This window comes from Coregonus clupeaformis, chromosome 35 (genome assembly GCF_020615455.1).
Source record: "Coregonus clupeaformis isolate EN_2021a chromosome 35, ASM2061545v1, whole genome shotgun sequence".
In the NCBI taxonomy this organism is placed as follows: Eukaryota; Metazoa; Chordata; class Actinopteri; order Salmoniformes; family Salmonidae; genus Coregonus; species Coregonus clupeaformis.
Genome location: NC_059226.1, coordinates 21,260,724 through 21,281,158, shown reverse-complemented (window position 1 = coordinate 21,281,158; position 20,435 = coordinate 21,260,724). Strand labels below are relative to the sequence as shown.

The 20,435-nt window shown below is 42.4% G+C and overlaps 1 protein-coding gene across 1 annotated transcript in view; it reads left to right on the top strand.

Moving 5' to 3' along the window:
• LOC121551792 (cytochrome P450 2K1-like) overlaps nt 1-19,297 on the top strand; it is a 35,449-nt gene extending 16,152 nt beyond the window's left edge. The window contains exons 8-16 of the mRNA XM_045211158.1: nt 9,380-9,617; nt 10,171-10,333; nt 13,582-13,731; nt 13,936-14,096; nt 16,823-17,002; nt 17,693-17,834; nt 18,498-18,682; nt 18,850-18,991; nt 19,104-19,297. Of these exons, the coding sequence (XP_045067093.1) occupies nt 9,380-9,617; nt 10,171-10,333; nt 13,582-13,731; nt 13,936-14,096; nt 16,823-17,002; nt 17,693-17,834; nt 18,498-18,682; nt 18,850-18,991; nt 19,104-19,291 (1,549 nt within the window). The 3' untranslated portion in view covers nt 19,292-19,297. The remainder of the gene's footprint in view (nt 1-9,379; nt 9,618-10,170; nt 10,334-13,581; nt 13,732-13,935; nt 14,097-16,822; nt 17,003-17,692; nt 17,835-18,497; nt 18,683-18,849; nt 18,992-19,103) is intronic.
• Nucleotides 19,298-20,435: the final 1,138 nt, after the last annotated feature.

Sequence of the window (20,435 nt, the reverse complement as noted above, 5' to 3'; positions counted from 1 at the left end):
CTGAAGGATCTGGAGAAGGTCTGTATGGCGGAGTGGGCCAAAATCCCTGCTGCAGTGTGTGCAAACCTGGTCAAGACCTACAGGAAACGTATGATCTCTGTAATTGCAAACAAAGGTTTCTGTACCAAATATTAAGTTCCGCTTTTCTGATGCTTTTCTGATGTATCAAATACTTATGTCATGCAATAAAATGCAAATTAATTACTTAAAAATCATACAATGTGATTTTCTGGATTTTTGTTTTAGATTCCGTCTCTCACAGTTGAAGTGTACCAATGATAAAAGTAGGAAAACCTGCAAAATCGGCAGTGTATCAAATACTTGTTCTCCCCACTGTATATATATATATACACTGTATGTACAGGATACACATAGTATTATCCTAAATGCTTAGCTACGCTAATTATCCTAAACGCTATGTTAATTATCCTAACCACTACATTAATTATCCTAACTGCTATGTTAATTAACCTAACCGCTATCTTAACTACCTAACCGCTATGCTAATTATCTTAACCGCTACGTTAATTATCCTAAGTGCAATGTTAATTTTCATAACAACTATGTTAATTAAATGTTATGTTGATTATCTTAACCGCTATGTTAGCCGCCAATATTAGCTACAAATGCTAACGATACAACAAGCAGACTGGCCTCAGATCAATGCACAGTTGTCAATGACAGTGGGCAGGTCGTGTAGTGACATAATGCTAATTGGCAATTCTAGTGGGGTGTAGTTACTGCACTCTGCAGATAGACATTATTGCCCAAGGGGGCTGAAGCTGCATACCAGTATGTGCTGCGGTTTAAACCTTTGAGAACGCAGCAATCACACTCAACCAATTGTGTACAACCAGAGAAGTTCAACGAGAGGTGTCCCTTGGCTAGCCACGCCACAACAGAGTACTGAGTGAGGCTGAAACAGCTGCATTAGGGAGCTGCCTTAGTAACTTATTTTAACCCAAATAACAGTACAACGGGGAAGCGACCATGTATGCTTTATTAGCGCAAACAGTTTGCTAACGGATATGATACAGTGCCTTGCAAAAGTATTCATCCCCCTTGGCATTTTTCCTATTTTGTTGCATTACAACCTGTAATTTAAATGGATTTTTATTTGCATTTCATGTAATGGACATACACAAAATAGTCCGAATTGGTGAAGTGGAATGAAAAAAAGATTTTGTTTCAAAAAATTAGACAAAATAAATAACGGAAAAGTGGTGCGTGCATATGTATTCACCCCCTTTGCTTGTGTGCAATCTAAGTGTCACATGGTCTGTCACATGATCTCAGTATATATACACCTGTTCTGAAAGGCCCCAGAGTCTGCAACACCACTAAGCAAGGGGCACCACCAAGCAAACGGCACCATGAAGACCAAGGAGCTCTCCAAACAGGTCAGGGACAAAGTTGTGGAGAAGTACACATCAGGGTTGGGTTATAAAAAAATATCTGAAATATTGAAAATACCACGGAGCACCATTAAATCCATTATTAGAAAATGGAAAGAATATGGCACCACAACAAACCTGCCAAGAGAGGGCCGCCCACCAAAACTCAAGGAACAGGCAAGGAGGGCATTAATCAGAGAGGCAACAAAGAGACCAAAGATAACCCTGAAGGAGCTGCAAAGCTCCACAGCGGAGATTGGAGTATCTGTCCATAGGACCACTTTAAGCCATACACTCCACAGAGCTGGGCTTTATGGAAGAGTGGCCAGAAAAAAGCCATTGCTTAAAGAAAAAAATAAGCAAACACGTTTGGTGTTCGCCAAAAGGCATGTGGGAGACTCCCCAAACAAATGGAAGATGGTACTCTGGTCAGATTAGACAAATTGAGCTTTTTGGCCACCAAGGAATGGCTATGTCTGGCGCAAACCCAACACCTCTCATCACCCCGAGAACACCATCCCCACAGTGAAGCATGGTGGTGGCAGCATCATGCTGTGGGGATGTTTTTCATCAGCAGGGACTGGGAAACTGGTCAGAATTGAAGGAATGATGGATGGTGTTAAATACAGGGAAATTCTTGAGGAAAACCTGTTTCAGTCTTCCAGAGATTTGAGACTGGGACGGAGGTTCACCTTCCAGCAGGACAATAGTTATGCACACTAAAGTTTTCAGTTTTTTTGTCTTATTTCTTGTTTGTTTCACAACATATATATTTATTTTATTTTTTATTTTATTAAAATCGTTCAATAACTTTGTCTTAAAAAAAGAGGAGATGATAATATAATATCAAGTTTATCCACAATTTATTTCCCTGCAAGATATTTGGTTGATCATTATGGACATTGACAATATCAGATTCGGAAAAAAATACACAATGAACTATACATTTTGATAATATTTTTGTATCACAACACAGAAGTGTAATAGATCTCCAGTTTTGTATTATATATTTATATTGACTGTTTGCTTCCAGTTGAAATGATAAAGAAAATATAACTTGTTTTTCAGTGTTGATGAGGCCACATTTTACATGTGAATAATTAAAACATGCACATAATGGATCTTTGACCATTTATGCATAGTCACTTTAACTCTACCCACATGTACATATTACTTCAACTACCTCAACTAGCCGGTGCCCCCGCACATTGACTCTGCACCGGTACCCCCTGTATACAGTGGGGAAAAAAAGTATTTAGTCAGCCACCAATTGTGCAAGTTCTCCCACTTAAAAAGATGAGAGAGGCCTGTAATTTTCATCATAGGTACACGTCAACTATGACAGACAAATTGAGGAAAAAAAATCCAGAAAATCCCATTGTAGGATTTTTTAATGAATTTATTTGCAAATTATGGTGGAAAATAAGTATTTGGTCACCTACAAACAAGCAAGATTTCTGGCTCTCACAGACCTGTAACTTCCTATTTAAGAGGCTCCTCTGTCCTCCACTCGTTACCTGTATTAATGGCACCTGTTTGAACTTGTTATCAGTATAAAAGACACCTGTCCACAACCTCAAACAGTCACACTCCAAACTTCACAATGGCCAAGACCAAAGAGCTGTCAAAGGACACCAAAAACAAAATTGTAGACCTGCACCAGGCTGGGAAGACTGAATCTGCAATAGGTAAGCAGCTTGGTTTGAAGAAATCAACTGTGGGAGCAATTATTAGGAAATGGAAGACATACAAGACCACTGATAAGCTCCCTCGATCTGGGGCTCCACGCAAGATCTCACCCCGTGGGGTCAAAATGATCACAAGAACGGTGAGCAAAAATCCCAGAACCACACGGGGGGGACCTAGTGAATGACCTGCAGAGAGCTGGGACCAAAGTAACAAAGCCAACCATCAGTAACACACTACGCTGCCAGGGACTCAAATCCTGCAGTGCGAGACGTGTCCCCCTGCTTAAGCCAGTACATGTCCAGGCCCGTCTGAAGTGCATTTGGATGATCCAGAAGAGGATTGGGAGAATGTCATATGGTCAGATGAAACCAAAATATAACTTTTTGGTAAAAACTCAACTCGTCATGTTTGGAGGACAAAGAATGCTGAGTTGCATCCAAAGAACACCATACCTACTGTGAAGCATGGGGGTTGGAAACATCATGCTTTGGGGCTGTTTTTCTGCAAAGGGACCAGGACGACTGATCCGTGTAAAGGAAAGAATGAATGGGGCCATGTATCGTGAGATTTTGAGTGAAACCCTCCTTCCATCAGCAAGGGCATTGAAGATGAAACGTGGCTGGGTCTTTCAGCATGACAATGATCCCAAACACACCGCCCGGGCAACGAAGGAGTGGCTTCGTAAGAAGCATTTCAAGGTCCTGGAGTGGCCTAGCCAGTCTCCAGATCTCAACCCCATAGAAAATCTTTGGAGGGAGTTGAAAGTCTGTGTTGCCCAGCGACAGCCCCAAAACATCACTGCTCTAGAGGAGATCTGCATGGAGGAATGGGCCAAAATACCAGCAACAGTGTGTGAAAACCTTGTGAAGACTTACAGAAAACGTTTGACCTGTGTCATTGCCAACAAAGGGTATATAATAAAGTATTGAGAAACTTTTATTATTGGCCAAATACTTATTTTCCACCATCATATGCCAATAAATTCATTAAAAATCCTACAATGTGACTTTCTGGATTTTTTTTCCTCATTTTGTCTGTCATAGTTGACGTGTACCTATGATGAAAATTACAGGCCTCTCTCATCTTTTTAAGTGGGAGAACTTGCACAATTGGTGGCTGACTAAATACTTTTTTTCCCCACTGTATATAGCCTCCCTACTGTTATTTTATTTTACATCTCCTCTTTTTTTCTCAACACTTTTTTGTTGCTGTTTTATTTTACTTTTTTATTAAAAATAAATGCACTGTTGGTTAAGGGCTGTAAGTAAGCATTTCACTGTAATGTCTGCACCTGTTGTATTCGGCGCATGTGGCCAATACAATTTGATTTGATAAGTTTGTAGACTTTATACACCTGAATAGGAATATCCACAAGACCTGGAGTTAACAGACTGTGGTAAATTCGGATATCTCAAAGTCTATTGTCTAATGCTTATCTGCCCTCTCATTGGCTTGAATGGTCCTACCGGATCTCGCCTGCCGTCATTAATTGAGCACATGTATTTCCATTGTTAGAACGGTCATTCGGCTCTCTTGTCAATTTAATAGATACTCTTCACCTTTATATCTCCTCAACCAATCAACACTCCCTTTGAATAAGGACAGTCCCCCTTTTCGTTGGCTATTTGCTGATGGACTTGAATTTGGTTTCAAGAGTTGAGACAAGGAAGAGTTGAGTGGGACAAGGTAAGTTCAGTTACATTTTAAAGAGTGAAATAGATAAACATACTCACTGGACCAATAAAGCTAGCTAGCTAGTGGGTAGCTACTGGTAACTATTAGCAACTGTGGATAGTTGTTTCCAATGTTATTTCACGCTTAAGAGTACCTGTAATTATGCCAGCTAGCTACCTACCATTCAGCTGTTTTTCTAACCTCATTATCTGAAGCGTTAACGTTAGGTAGTTAGTAGCTACTGTACTCGAAATGTAGCTACCTGGATAGCTAATTAAACAATAGCTGGAACGACCTAGCTTTAATATTTGGAGACGCGTTCTCTCCGTTTGGACAGACGCGAACTGGCTGAATCGATTCAGTGGCTAGCTTTGCACTTAACTGGCTTACTAAGGGTAAGTTATAACCTACATTTATTTTTGTTTTGTTTTTACATACTGGTAACCAGAGTCGTTCAAGGGAATTCGGGACATAGGTGACTAGTTAACGTTAGCTTGGCTCTCTGTGTGTTCGTGCCATGGGAGGAGGGGTTAGCTCGTTGGCAGAGAGCAATGGCTAGCTAGTATGCTAACTATTCTAGCTAACTAACTGGCTGAATAAGTTGACGACGTACTCACTCAAACTGTCAAAACTAACCCAAAACTTGACACAACGTTAGACACAGACACGAATGATCTGCTTTGCGTGTTAACACACTGATGGTTTGTTGTAACCGTGTATTGGTGCTAAACCGTGTTATTGGATGCTGGCATGCTAGTTGGCTTTGGCGTCATAGGATTCGGTGCCCTGGACGATTTTCACGGAAGAATACTGTACCAAGTTGCTAGCTGAATAAACTAAGTTAGTCTATTCCTAGAAACATTGAACCGCTGTAGTTTACAACAATTATAATTTCTAAAGTGGAAGTTGGGAGAGCTATATTTGAGTGTTTCAGTGAAACGTAAGTGAGGGAGGCCCGCTCTCTCGCATTCCCAGATGTTTAGTTCATTCCGATCTCCTTTGCATTATTGTAGCCTTTTTCTGTAGCCTGTCAACTATGAGTCTGTCTATCCCTGTTCTCTCCTCTCTGCACAGGCCATACAAACGCCTCACACCGCGTGGCTGCTGCCACTCTAACCTGGTGGTCCCTGCACGCACGACCCAAGTGGAGTTCCAGGTCTCTGGCAGCCTCTGGAACTGCCGTTCTGCGGCCAACAAGGCAGAGTTAATCTCAGCCTATGCTACCCTCCAGTCCCTCGACTTCTTGGCGCTGACGGAAACATGGATTACCACAGAAAACACTGCTACTCCTACTGCTCTTTCCTCGTCTAACCATGTGTTCTCGCAAAGGAATCCTCATCTCTCCCAAGTGGACATTCTCTCTTTTCCCCCTGACCCATCTGTCTATCTCCTCATTTGAATTCCATGCTGTCACAGTCACTAGCCCATTCAAGCTTAACATCCTTGTCATTTATCGCCCTCCAGGTTCCCTTGGAGAGTTCATCAATGAGCTTGACGCCTTGATAAGTTCCTTTGCTGAGGATGGCTCACCCCTCACAGTTCTGGGTGACTTTAACCTCCCTACGTCTGCCTTTGACTCATTTCTCTCTGCCTCCTTCTTTCCACTCCTTTCCTCTTTTGACCTCACCCTCTCACCGTCCCCCCCTACTCACAAGGCAGGCAATACGCTTGACCTCATCTTTACTAGATGCTGTTCTTCTACTAATCTCACTGCAACTCCTCTCCAAGTCTCCGACCACTACTTTGTATCCTTTTCTCTCTCGCTCTCCTCCAACAATACTCACTCTGCCCCTACTCAGATGGTAATGCGCCGTCGCAACCTTTGCTCTCTCACTCCCGCTACTCTCTCCTCTTCCATCCTATCATCCCTTCCCTCTGCTAAATCCTTCTCCCTCCGATCTCCTGATTCTGCCTCCTCAACCCTTCTCTCCTCCCTTTCTGCATCTTTTGACTCTCTATGTCCCCTATCCTCCCGGCCGGCTCGGTCCTCCCCTCCTGCTCCGTGGCTTGACGACTCATTGCGAGCTCACAGAAGAGGGCTCTGAGCGGAAATGGAGGAAAACTAGACACCCTGCGGACCGGTCATCTTTTCACTCCCTCCTCTCTACATTTTCTTCCTCTGTTTCCGCTGCTAAAGCCACTTTCTACCACTCTAAATTTCAAGCCTCTGCCTCTAACCCTAGAAAGCTCTTTGCCACCTTCTCCTCCCTGCTGAATCCTCCCCCTCCCTCCTCCCTCTCTGTGGATGACTTCGTCAACCATTTTGAAAAGAAGGTTGACGACATCCGATCCTCATTTATTAAATCAAATGACACCGCTGGTCCTGCTCACACTGCCCTACCCTATGCTTTGACTTCTTTCTCTCCCTCTCTCTCCAGATGAAATCTTGCGACTTGTGACGGCCGGCCGCCCAACAACCTGCCCGCTTGACCCTATCCCCTCCTCTCTTCTCCAGACCATTTCCGTAGACCTTCTCCCTTACCTCACCTCGCTCATCAACTCATCCTTGACCGCTGGCCATGTCCCTTCCGTCTTCAAGAGAGCAAGAGTTGCACCCCTCCTCAAAAAACCTACACTCGATCCCTCCGATGTCAACAACTACAGACCAGTATCCCTTCTTTATTTTCTCTCCAAAACTCTTGAGTGTGCCGTCTCTAGCCAACTCTCCTGCTCTCTCTCAGAATGACCTTCTTGATCCAAACCAGTCAGGTTTCAAGACTGCTCTTCTCTGTGTCACGGAGGCTCTCCGCACTGCTAAAGCTAACTCTCTCTCCTCTGCTCTTATCCTTCTAGACCTATCCGCTGCCTTTGATACTGTGAACCATCAGATCCTCCTCTCCACCCTCTCCGAGTTGGGCATCTCCGGCGCTGCTCACTCTTGGATTGCGTCCTACCTGACAGGTCGCTCCTACCAGGTGGCGTGGCGAGAATCTGTCTCCGCACCACGTGTTCTCACCATTGGTGTCCCTCAGGGCTCAGTTCTAGGCCCTCTCCTATTCTCTCTATACACCAAGTCACTTGGCTCTTGTCATATCCTCACATGGTCTCTCCTATCATTGCTACGCAGACGACACACAATTAATTTTCTCCTTTCCCCCTTCTGATAACCAGGTGGCGAATCGCATCTCTGCATGTCTGGCAGACATATCAGTGTGGATGTCGGATCACCACCTCAAGCTGAACCTCGGCAAGACAGAGCTGCTCTTCCTCCCGGGGAAGGACTGCCCGCTCCATGATCTCGCCATCACGGTTGACAACTCCATTGAGTCCTCCTCCCAGAGTGCAACGAACCTTGGCGTGACCCTGGACAACACCCTGTCGTTCTCCGCTAACATCAAAGCGGTGACCCGATCCTGCAGGTTCATGCTCTACAACATTCGCAGAGTACGACCCTACCTTACACAGAAAGCGGCACAGGTCCTAATCCAGGCACTTGTCATCTCCCGTCTGGATTACTGCAACTCGCTGTTGGCTGGGCTCCCTGCCTGTGCCATTAAACCCCTACAACTTATCCAGAACGCCGCAGCCAGTCTGGTGTTCGACCTTCCTAAGTTCTCTCATGTCACCCCGCTCCTCCGCACGCTCCACTGGCTTCCAGTTGAGGCTCGCATCTACTACAAGACCATGGTGCTTGCCTACGGAGCTGTGAGGGGAACGGCACCTCCTTACCTTTAGGCTCTGATAAAAAAGTGGTTGTCCCACTGGCTATCATAAGTTGAATGCACCAATTTGTATGTCGCTCTGGATAAGAGCGTCTGCTAAATGATGTAAATGTAGATAACAAATGAATTAAAAGTTCCTGCTGCATGTGCAGGCTAGGTAAGATTAAGAATGCTGCACTTTATATAAATAATTATTCAAGTGGTCTTAGTTTTTCACAGATACTGTATAATGAAAAGAACAGCTCCATTTGAAAATGTAGACTAATATTTAACTTAACGCACAGGGATTATCAGGGCTGTATTTACTAGGAACCAAACAGAAGCAAACGGGCCAAAACTGGGCGGGACTAACCTGAATTTGTCCAATAAGAAATACTTGTTTTCCATTTGACCTGATCTCACTTCAGTTATTATGTTCTTTGATAATGCAATTTACCCTTTAATAAAAAATATTCAAAATAAACAAATTATGTGGAAGCATTGCAAAAGTCTCCAAATGGGTTTTATGAGAGAGGAATGGAAATGTTTGTTGCTAATAGTAGCCAACTCAGTTTTTTTTTATCCTTGCCATGCATTAGCCAAGTTACAATAAAAGCGTATAACATTTTCTACACAAGTGCCTTTATATTTTTGGAAGGTTTTGCTAATGCTTATGCACTGTTCACACTACCAAAATCTACTTTGTTGCTTGTTTGACTGTTCATCACAATTTCAAAGAGCACCTATCGTCTGATTTAGATTGCCAAAGAAGCGCTCCTCTGTTTTGTTAAATAGATCATTATTAGATGTGGTAATGATCTGTAGGAACTGTACTGTTTAAACCTGCTAGAATGATTTTTAAAAATCTGAATACCTAACCCCTCCTCTTTGGCTGAACCTGAGCCCTAAAGAGGGCTGTGTCTACTTATGTAAGTCAGTTGTTGTGTTGGGGCACACACACTTCCCGATTTCACATCACAGTCTTATCTTAGAGCACTGCTTGTGGAGATCCATGGCTCTTATGGCAGATCTTCTCCTCCAGGCTCCCAGCACGGTGACATTGCTGGGGGCTGTGCTGTTTCTGCTGGTCCTCTACCTCTTCTTCTCTGGTTCCAACTCTGAGGAACAGGGGAAGGAGCCTCCAGGACCCAGGCCACTGCCCCTGCTTGGTAACATGCTCCAGCTGGATCTCAAGGAGCCCTATCACACTCTCTGTGAGGTAACAAGAAGTCCTGCGTTGCTTTCAGAGAACCATGTTGAGGTTGTTGATATGATCTGTGAGATTTTATCTGTTTCATCTCACTTTTATAGTTTTCTTGCTATTTCACCAGGTTTGAAAAGTTTAGTAAGCAAACTGATATAATGGACTTCCGCACATTGTACATGCTTTTAGCTGGTTAATGTTGTTTAATGTTCGATTCTTTAGTGTATTTCAATGGATATGTCCTGCCCAAGTAGCCTGGTCACATATCTGTTTTTTGTTGGGACCAGGCTATGGTCAAAATACTTTGTGATGGTGACCAAAGCATTGCAAGCAAAGAGATGAGAGGCCACTTTAGACACTTTAGAATATTGGAGATGCACCCTAGAAATATCCCTTCAGTATTTAAACCCAGGTCTCACCTCAACTGTAAACCATTGTTTTCAGGCTGTTTCTGGACTGAAACTTGTTTAACAAGCCATATGTGATGTCCAGTTTTGTGCTTATTCATATATCATTACGAGACATAACTGAGTCTATGGTATACTTTATGTATGCTTTATCTGTCCAGCTTTCCAAGAAATATGGCTCCATCTTCACGGTTCACTTTGGACCCAAGAAAGTGGTTGTTCTGGCAGGATACAAGACGGTCAAGCAGGCACTGGTCAACCAGGCAGAGGACTTTGGGGACAGGGACATCACTCCTGTGCTCAGTGAACTAAACCATGGACATGGTAATGATATTACTTATTCTGGCTATGTCACATTCTTAAAGGGATAGTTCACCCAAATTACAAAATCATATTGGGTTTCCTTACCCTGTAAGCAGTCTATGGACAAGCTAAGACAACAATCCATGCTTTAGTTTTGTTTACCTGGCCACAACAGCTAACAGCTAATCCAGTACAAGTCAATATCCCCACATATTAGCTTGTTTTGCGTTTTATGTCCAAATCATCTTAAAGTAATTGTCCAGTGTTTCCAGATATCTATGAAATATAACCGAAAATGTGTTACAATATGAGTGACATATTCTTCCTTCCAAAACAATTGTAATTGAGTATGTTAAAAATAAGCTTTTCTGTGTTGGAATGGTGTGGGCGTACCACAACAGAATCGTGTGGGCTTATACCAGTCCTAAAACATATTAATGTGAGTAGACGACTGATTGGTCAGCTCATCCTCGTCAAGAGGATGACATCCTATATGAGGAAATAGCAAGCATTTTTTAAATAGTCTGTTTGAGATAAAAGTTGTAGTGTTTTTTTCTCCAATTTATGTTTGGCCACAAAAGGAGGAGTCAACAACATTATGTGGGTATAAGTTAACAGAATATTAACTTTTAAAAGTGAGATTTTCACTGGACAGTTACTTTAAAGCTGCAATATGTAACTTTTTGGGCGACCTTACCAAATTCACATAGAAATGTGAGTTATAGATATGCTATTCGCGTTGAAAGCAATTGTAAGAAGCGGTAGATCTGTTCTACAGTGGGGAAAAAAGTATTTAGTCAGCCACCAATTGTGCAAGTTCTCCCACTTAAAAAGATGAGAGAGGCCTGTAATTTTCATCATAGGTACACGTCAACTATGACAGACAAATTGAGAGAAAAAAATCCAGAAAATCACATTGTAGGATTTTTAATGAATTTATTTGCAAATTATGGTGGAAAATAAGTATTTGGTCACCTACAAACAAGCAAGATTTCTGGCTCTCACAGACCTGTAACTTCTTCTTTAAGAGGCTCCTCTGTCCTCCACTCGTTACCTGTATTAATGGCACCTGTTTGAACTTGTTATCAGTATAAAAGACACCTGTCCACAACCTCAAACAGTCACACTCCAAACTCCACTATGGCCAAGACCAAAGAGCTGTCAAAGGACACCAGAAACAAAATTGTAGACCTGCACCAGTCTGGGAAGACTGAATCTGCAATAGGTAAGCAGCTTGGTTTGAAGAAATCAACTGTGGGAGCAATTATTAGGAAATGGAAGACATACAAGACCACTGATAATCTCCCTCGATCTGGGGCTCCACGCAAGATCTCACCCTGTGGGGTCAAAATGATCACAAGAACGGTGAGCAAAAATCCCAGAACCACACGGGGGGACCTAGTGAATGACCTGCAGAGAGCTGGGACCAAAGTAACAAAGCCTACCATCAGTAACACACTACGCCGCCAGGGACTCAAATCCTGCAGTGCCAGACGTGTCCCCCTGCTTAAGCCAGTACAAGTCCAGGCCCATCTGAAGTTTGCTAGAGTGCATTTGGATGATCCAGAAGAGGATTGGGAGAATGTCATATGGTCAGATGAAACCAAAATATAACTTTTTGGTAAAAACTCAGCTCGTCGTGTTTGGAGGACAAAGAATGCTGAGTTGCATCCAAAGAACACCATACCTACTGTGAAGCATGGGGGTGGAAACATCATGCTTTGGGGCTGTTTTTCTGCAAAGGGACCAGGACAACTGATCCGTGTAAAGCAGGGTTCTTCAATTCCGGTCCTGGAGGGCCGAAACACTTCTGTTTTTTATTTCTACCTGGTAGTTAATTGCACTCACCTGGTGTCCCAGGTCTGAATTAGCCCCTGATTAGAAGGAGAGGATGAAAAACAGAGGTGTTTCGGCCCTCCAGGACCGGAATTGAAGAACCCTGGTGTAAAGGAAAGAATGAATGGGGCCATGTATCGTGAGATTTTGAGTGAAAACCTCCTTCCATCAGCAAGGGCATTGAAGATGAAACGTGGCTGGGTCTGTCAGCATGACAATGATCCCAAACACACCGCCCGGGCAACGAAGGAGTGGCTTCGTAAGAAGCATTTCTAGGTCCTGGAGTGGCCTAGCCAGTCTCCAGATCTCAACCCCATAGAAAATCTTTGGAGGGAGTTGAAAGTCCGTGTTGCCCAGCGACAGCCCCAAAACATCACTGCTCTAGAGGAGATCTGCATGGAGGAATGGGCCAAAATACCAGCAACAGTGTGTGAAAACCTTGTGAAGACTTACAGAAAACGTTTGACCTGTGTCATTGCCAACAAAGGGTATATAACAAAGTATTGAGAAACTTTTGTTATTGACCAAATACTTATTTTCCACCATAATTTGCAAATAAATTCATTAAAAATCCTACAATGTGATTTTCTGGATTCATAGTTGACATGTGTACCTATGATGAAAATTACAGGCCTCTCTCGTCTTTTTAAGTGGGAGAACTTGCACAATTGGTGGCTGACTAAATACTTTTTTCCCCCACTGTATGTGCTCTATTTCTATGCTTCCCATTCTTAAATTTCTTTTTAAAGCAACTTTATTGAGCTACACAATCAATTGCAGACACTTTGAGATTATTTGGATATGAAATGCATTACTAGCTCTTAAAAGTCTTTTTCTAGCCTGGTGGAACCAGCCTGATTGCTGCATTCACCATTCTGTTTTACTGCATGTATCAGCCTGGCCTTTCTCCAATAGATGACAAAATTACTTTTCCAATCAGCGCCCTCTCAGAAACAGTGGTTGGGTTTAGGACAAAAACCAATGTTGCCAAATACTATGCTTGAATTAGGCTGTCCTCTGATTGGTTGAAAGTGATCCAATCGCTAACAATTTAGTTCTGAATTATAGATATTTTAGACTGTAGGTTCAAACAGTTTCAATGAGAAGGAATGGCAGACTGATACTTGAGGCTAAATAGAATGGTGAATGTAGAGATGTGCCTGGTTCCACAAGTCCATCAAAGGTTTTTATTCTAATCCTCTGCAAATAATATAAATGTCTATGATTACTTAGAATTTACAGATGATCATGACCAGAAAGGGCGCATAGATAATTTGGCAGATTATTCATTTTCTTGGTACATGTTAATTATTATGAATGAATCAATTAATTATGAAATGGTATATTATTGTGAATATCTATATTATTTATTATTGTTATTGTTATATTATTACACTTTAAATTGTCATAGAAACAAACTACCTTCTTTACAGGGATTCTGTTTGCCAATGGAGACTCATGGAAAGAGATGAGGCGCTTTGCCCTGACGAACCTTAGAGACTTTGGGATGGGCAACAAAGGGAGTGAAGACAAAATCTTAGAGGAAATCCCTTATCTGATTGAAGTGTTTGAAAAACATGACGGTAAGAGCAATATAGGTATCTCTACACTGTAGTAGTAGAAGTAGCATGATGTATTTCTAGGTGATGTGTAGGCCTAATTGCCTGGTTAAAAATCTGGCTATTCTTAACCATATTATTAGTAAACAGCTATTTGGCTTTCTATGTGATCGTGTGGGTTCTGGAAAGCTTATTTTGCAATTGATTTCAATGTTTTGTCTATCACAGGTCAGGCATTTGACACCACCCAGCCTGTGATTTATGCTGTCTCCAACATAATCTCGGCCATTGTCTATGGCAGCAGGTTTGAATACACTGACCCCCTATTCACAGGCATGGCAGATAGGGCCAATGAGAGTATACACCTTGCAGGCTCCGCATCAATTCAGGTACAGTCTGCTCATTCAGGCCATTCTGTTTTTACTGTATTTTCTAAATAAATAATGGCTGTCTCAGTGCAATCAATACAACTAGGAAACAGAATACCTGTTAGGAATTACATTTACAGTCATTTAGCAGACGCTCTTATCCAGAGCGACTTACAGTTAGTGAGTGCATACATTATTTTTTATACTGGCCCCCCATGGGAATCGAACCCACAACCCTGGTGTTGCAAACGCCATGCTCTACCAACTGAGCTACATCCCCTGCCGGCCATTCCCTCCCTTCAACTTCAGGGCAATCAATAAAACTAAGGGGGGGAAATGAAAACATTTCCCCCTGCCCTGCAGATGGCTAATAGAGGACTATTAAAGGCCCAGTATCCTACTTTTGTGAAAAAATGTGGCATACTTTTAAAATATACACTACCATTCAAAAGTTTGGGGTCACTTAGAGATTTCATTGTTTTCCATGAAAACATACATGAAATGAGTTTGAATGGGAAATATAGCGAAATGAATAGGAATTGTAGTCATTGACAAGGTTAGAAATAATGATTTTTAATTGAAATAATAATTGTGTCCTTCAAACTTTGCTTTCGTCAAAGAATCCTCCATTTGCTGAAATTACAGCCTTGCAGACCTTTGACATTCTAGTTGTCAATTTGTTGAGGTAATCTGAAGATATTTCACCCCATGCTTCCTGAAGCACCTCCCACAAGTTGGATTGGCTTGATGGGCACTTCTTACGTACCATACGGTCAAGCTGCTCCCACAACAGCTCAATAGGGTTGGGATCCGGTGACTGTGCTGGCCACTCCATTATAGACAGAATATCAGCTGCTTCCCTTAATAGTTCTTGCATAGTTTGGAGCTGTGCTTTGGGTCATTGTCCTGTTGTAAGAGGAAATTGGCTCCAATCAAGCGCGGTCCACAGGTTATGAAGTTGCAAAATGGAGTGATAGCCTTCCTTCTTCAAGATCCCTTTTACCCTGTACAAATCTCTCACTTTACCACCACCAAAGCACCCCCAGACCATCACATTGCCTCCACCATGCTTGACAGATGGCATCAAGCACTCCTCCAGCATCTTTTCATTTGGTCTGCGTCTCACAAATGTTCTTCTTTGTGATCCGAACACCTCAAACTTTGATTCGTTTGTCCATAACACCTTTTTCCAATCTTCCTCTGTCCAGTGTCTGTGTTCTTTTGCCCATCGTAATCTTTTCTTTTTATTGGCCAGTTTGAGATATGGCTTTTTCTTTGCAACTCTGCCTAGAACGTCAGCATCCCGGAGTCGCCTCTTCACTGTTGACGTTGAGACTGGTGTTTTGCTGGTACTATTGAATGAAGCTGCCAGTTGAGGACCTGTGAGGCGTCTTTTCTCAAACTAGACACTCTAATGTATTTGTCGTCTTGCTCAGTTGTGCACCGGGGCCTCCCACTCCTCTTTCTATTCTGGTTAGAGCCAGTTTGCGCTGTTCTGTGAAGGGAGTAGTACACAGCGTTGTACAAGATCTTCAGTTTCTTGGCAATTTCTCGCATGGAATAGCCTTAATTTCTCAGAACAAGAATAGACTGACGAGTTTCAGAAGAAAGTTATTTGTTTCTGGCCATTTTGAGCCTGTAATGGAACCCACAATTGCTGATGGTCCAGATACTCAACTAGTCTCAAGAAGGCCAGATTTTATTGCTTCTTTAATCAGCACAACAGTTTTCAGCTTTGCTAACATAATTGCAAAAGGGTTTTCTAATGATCAATTAGCCTTTTAAAATGATAACCTTGGATTAGCAAACACAACGTGCCATTGGAACACAGGACTGATGGTTGCTGATAATGGGCCTCTGTACGCCTATGTAGATATTCCATAAAAAATCTGCTGTTTTCAGCTACAATAGCCATTTACAACATTAACAATGTCTACACTGTATTTCTGATCAATTTGATGTTATTTTAATGGACAAAACTTTTGAACGGTTGTGTATATTTCTCAGCACCCCTACTTCCCGTAGATGTGAATTCTCTGGTAGCATATTCCTACCTAACAAGTTTAAATTGAGAGCCTGTGAAAAGGTCTGTGAGAGGGTTTTGTGTATGAATGAAAAGTAATGTATTATTTTTACAGAATAGTGTAGGTTAACAGGATGAATAAACCAATATCACAATATGCCTTGCTCATATTGATATAAAACAATCACGGGCTCCCGAGTGGCGCAGCGGTCTAAGACACTGCATCTCAGTGCTTGAGGCGTCACTACAGACCCCCTGGTTCGATTCCAGGCTGTATCACAACCGGCCGTGATTGGGAGTCCCATAGGGCAACGCATAATTGGCCCAGCGTCGTCCGGGTTTGGCCGGTGTAGGCCGTCATTGTAAATAAGAATTTGTTCTTAACTGACTTGCCTAGTTAAAGGTTAAATAAAAAATAAATATTGAATTATCAATATTGTTACCCACCACTAATAATTACATACTGTATTTATGAATATATATATTTCATTTATCTATAAAATGTATCTATAATTCAATTTACATGTATATATTTAATAATATAATTATAGTTATGTGTTGTGTTGTGTGTAGTATGTTAAATGTAATAATGTTATATTTAATAATATAATTATAGTTATGTGTTGTGTTGTGTGTAGTATGTTAAATGTAATAATGTTATAAATAATTAATATAAGATATTAAAATATAGTTTTATGCGTATTCTACCTGTATCTCTGTATAGATGTACAACATGTTTCCCAGGTTGGGCCCGTGGATAACGAACCTGACGCGTCTGAAGAAAAATGTTGCTGATACGAAGATGGAGGTGACAGAGCTGGTGAGAGGCCTGAAGGAGACTCTGAACCCTGAGATGTGTAGAGGCTTTGTGGACTCGTTCCTCGCCCGAAAGCAGACCCTGGAGGTATGAAGAGTTCATGCAGAATCTGCATCTCATGCATACATAATAAAGTGTTGCATCAATATTGCTCAGTATAACTATACAGAATATAATTAAGCAAGTCCCAAGGGGGTGTGGTATATGGCCAATTTACCACAGCTAAGGGCTGTTCTTAGGCGCAGTGCCTGGATACAGCCCTTAGCTGTGGTATATTGGCCATATACCACAACCCCATAGGTGCCTTGTTGGTATTATAAACTGGTTACTAACATAATTAGAATGGTAAACTAGTGATTTTGCATCATACCGGCCAATCATCATCCAGGACCCAAAGTACCCAGTTTATAATACTCATTATGCCATCCTGTGGTGCACTTGGATACTGCAGCAGAACACAACTAACTTGAGTTGTCCACCAGGAACATACCAATGGGCACAGACGTCAATTCAACGTGTATTCGACATTGGTTCAACGTAATTTCATTGAAATCCAGTGTGTGACCAGTATGCATATGACTGAATGCCAGATGAGGGAGGATAGAAGTAGAGTTTTTTCCATATCAGTAGAATTTCATGTAAACTCACACAGACTCAAACACGAAAACATTTCCTGCTTTAAAAGAATGTGTAGATTATCTGTGAATGACTTACAACAGCTCCTTAAGTAACTGTTGTACATAATTCATATGTCATCTGCGGGTCTGTATCTGTTAGGAATCTGGCAATATGGATTCTTTCTACCATGACAACAACCTGGTATTTAGTGTTGCTAGCCTGTTTTCTGCTGGTACCGACACCACCGGGACAACCCTGCGCTGGGGTCTGCTGCTAATGGCCAAGTACCCTCACATACAGGGTAAGGATTTATATAAACACACACACCACAGGAGGCTGCCGAGGGTAGTACGGCTCATAATAATGACTGGAATGAAATTAATGTAATAGTCTTTTTTAAAATCTTTTTTTGATTTCTCAGACGCTCTTATCCAGAGCGATTTACAGGAGCAATTAGGGTTAAATGCCTTGCTCAAGGGCATATCAACAGTTTTTTTCACCTAGTCGGCTCGGGGATTCAAACCAGTGACCTTTCGGTTACTGGCCAAGTGCTCTTAACCGCTAAGCTACCTGCCGCCCATGCATGTGTTTGATACCATTCCATTTGTTCCGTTCCAGCCATTACTATGAGCCCGTCCTCCCCAATTAAGGTGCCAGCGACCGCCTGTGATGCACGAACGCACAAACACACACAGAGAGACAAAACACTAAAGCACTCATGGTGTTACAAGTTCTAAACATTGACAAAGGGCTGACTTGAAGCAGAGGTTATGAAACTAGATTAAGATGGTTGGGTTAATAAAGGTTAAACATTAACTAAGGTTTCTAAGTTTCAATGCAGTAACTCCAACCCCTCCCTCCTTTCTGTCTCAGATTGAACCACATACCAGGTTAATTATCATTCAGATTAACCTTTCACCTCTGGGTTAGAGTAACAGTGGCACTTTTCCTGTCTTTTTTCAAGACCGGGTCCAGGAGGAGATCAGCAGGGTTATAGGAAGTCGTCAGCCCTTGGTAGAGGACAGGAAGAACCTGCCCTACACTGATGCAGTGATCCATGAGATCCAGAGACTGGCCAATATTGTACCCATGTCCATCCCTCACGCCACCAGCCGAGACGTCACCTTCCAGGGATATTTCATCAAGAAGGTCAGATACCTGACTTTCCAAAATAGTTATTTTTTGTATTTTTTTTAGTTGTCCTGAAATGATTGCAATCCACTCCTTTTGAGTGTGCACTTTATTTATTAAACAAAGTTTCATCACTCATCACTTTTATATATATAACGGTGTCCTACGCTTCACTCTCACTGCAGGGGACGTCTGTGATTCCTTTATTGACGTCCGTCCTACATGACGATAGCGAATGGGAGAGCCCCCACTGCTTTAACCCCTCCCACTTTCTGGATGAGCAGGGACGATTCGTCAAGAGGGACGCCTTCATGGCCTTTTCTGCAGGTATATTAACTTAATTATTTAGCTAATTACTTCATTGCAAGAAGTAGAGAAATTGTGGTAGCGTTTTGGACAGACTTCATGCTATTTTCTATATCTTTGGTCTCTCTCACAGGTCGTAGGGTGTGTCTGGGGGAGGGTCTGGCCAGGATGGAGCTCTTCCTCTTCTTCACCTCCCTCCTGCAGCACTTTAGTTTCTCTCCTCCTCCTGGAGTAACAGAGGATGATCTGGACCTCACACCATCCGTGGGGTTCACCCTCAATCCTTCACCTCACCAGCTCTGTGCTGTGAGCCGGGTCTGAGAAGCAGTGGCGATTTTAACATAAAATATTGGTGGGGCAAACTCAATCAAAAATATACATATACATTAAATGCACCATCATAATAACCAATCCCAGAAATGAGTTTGCGCGACACACAAACCTTATTATATTTTGTTAATGATCGGTTCATAGGCAACTTCCAATATCTTTTTAGCTCTAATTGCACGGAAGACCACAGTAGTCGAGCATACTTTTATAGAGTAAAGTTTATTTTAATTCAGAATAAATGTCATGTTCTAGTTAAGAATAATGCTTGCGACAAACAAAAAACATCAATTAGCCGCAGTCCTGTGGGTGAAAACAGCTCATGGTGAGGGAGGTTGAAGGAGAATGGCAGGAATCGTGCAAGCTAACAGGCGGGCAGCAAACTGACAAATAACACAGTGTTGTGTAGAACGGCATCTCGGAACGCACACCTCGTTGATCCTTGTCACGGATGGGCTATTGCAGCAGATGTCCAGACCGGGTTCCACTCCTATCAGCTAAAAACAAGAAGAAGTGGCTCCATTGGGCACGCAATAACCAACACTGGACAATTGAGGAGTGGAAAAACATTGCCTGGTCTGACGAATCCCAGTTCCTGTTGCATCATGCTGATGGCAGAGTCAGGATTTGGCGTAAGCAGCATGAGTCCATGGACCCATCCTGCCTGGTGTCAACAGTACAGGCTGGTGGCAGTGGTGTAATGGTGTGGGGAATGTTTTCCTGGCACACGTTAGGTACCTTGATACCAATTGAGCAATGATTGAACGCCACAGTGTATCTGAACATTGTTGCTGACCAAACCCAATAGAACATCTTTGGGATGAGATGGAACGGGCTGTTCGCAGCATGAATGTACTGCCGTCCAATCTGCAGCAACTTTGTGATGCCATCACGTCAGCATGGACCAACATCCCTGTGGAACGTTTCCGACACCTTGTAGAAACGCTGCTCTGGAGGCAAAGGGGGGTCCGACCTGGTACTAGATGGGTGTACCTATGTAAAAAGTGCTCAGAAAGTGTATTTTTGGAGCTGAATGCCAAAACTTTCAAGCGATAAAGGTGCTCAAAGTTTACTTATTTTGTATACTCCACCATACCATGAGACATCCATGTCTTCATCACTGGAAAAGATAAACAGT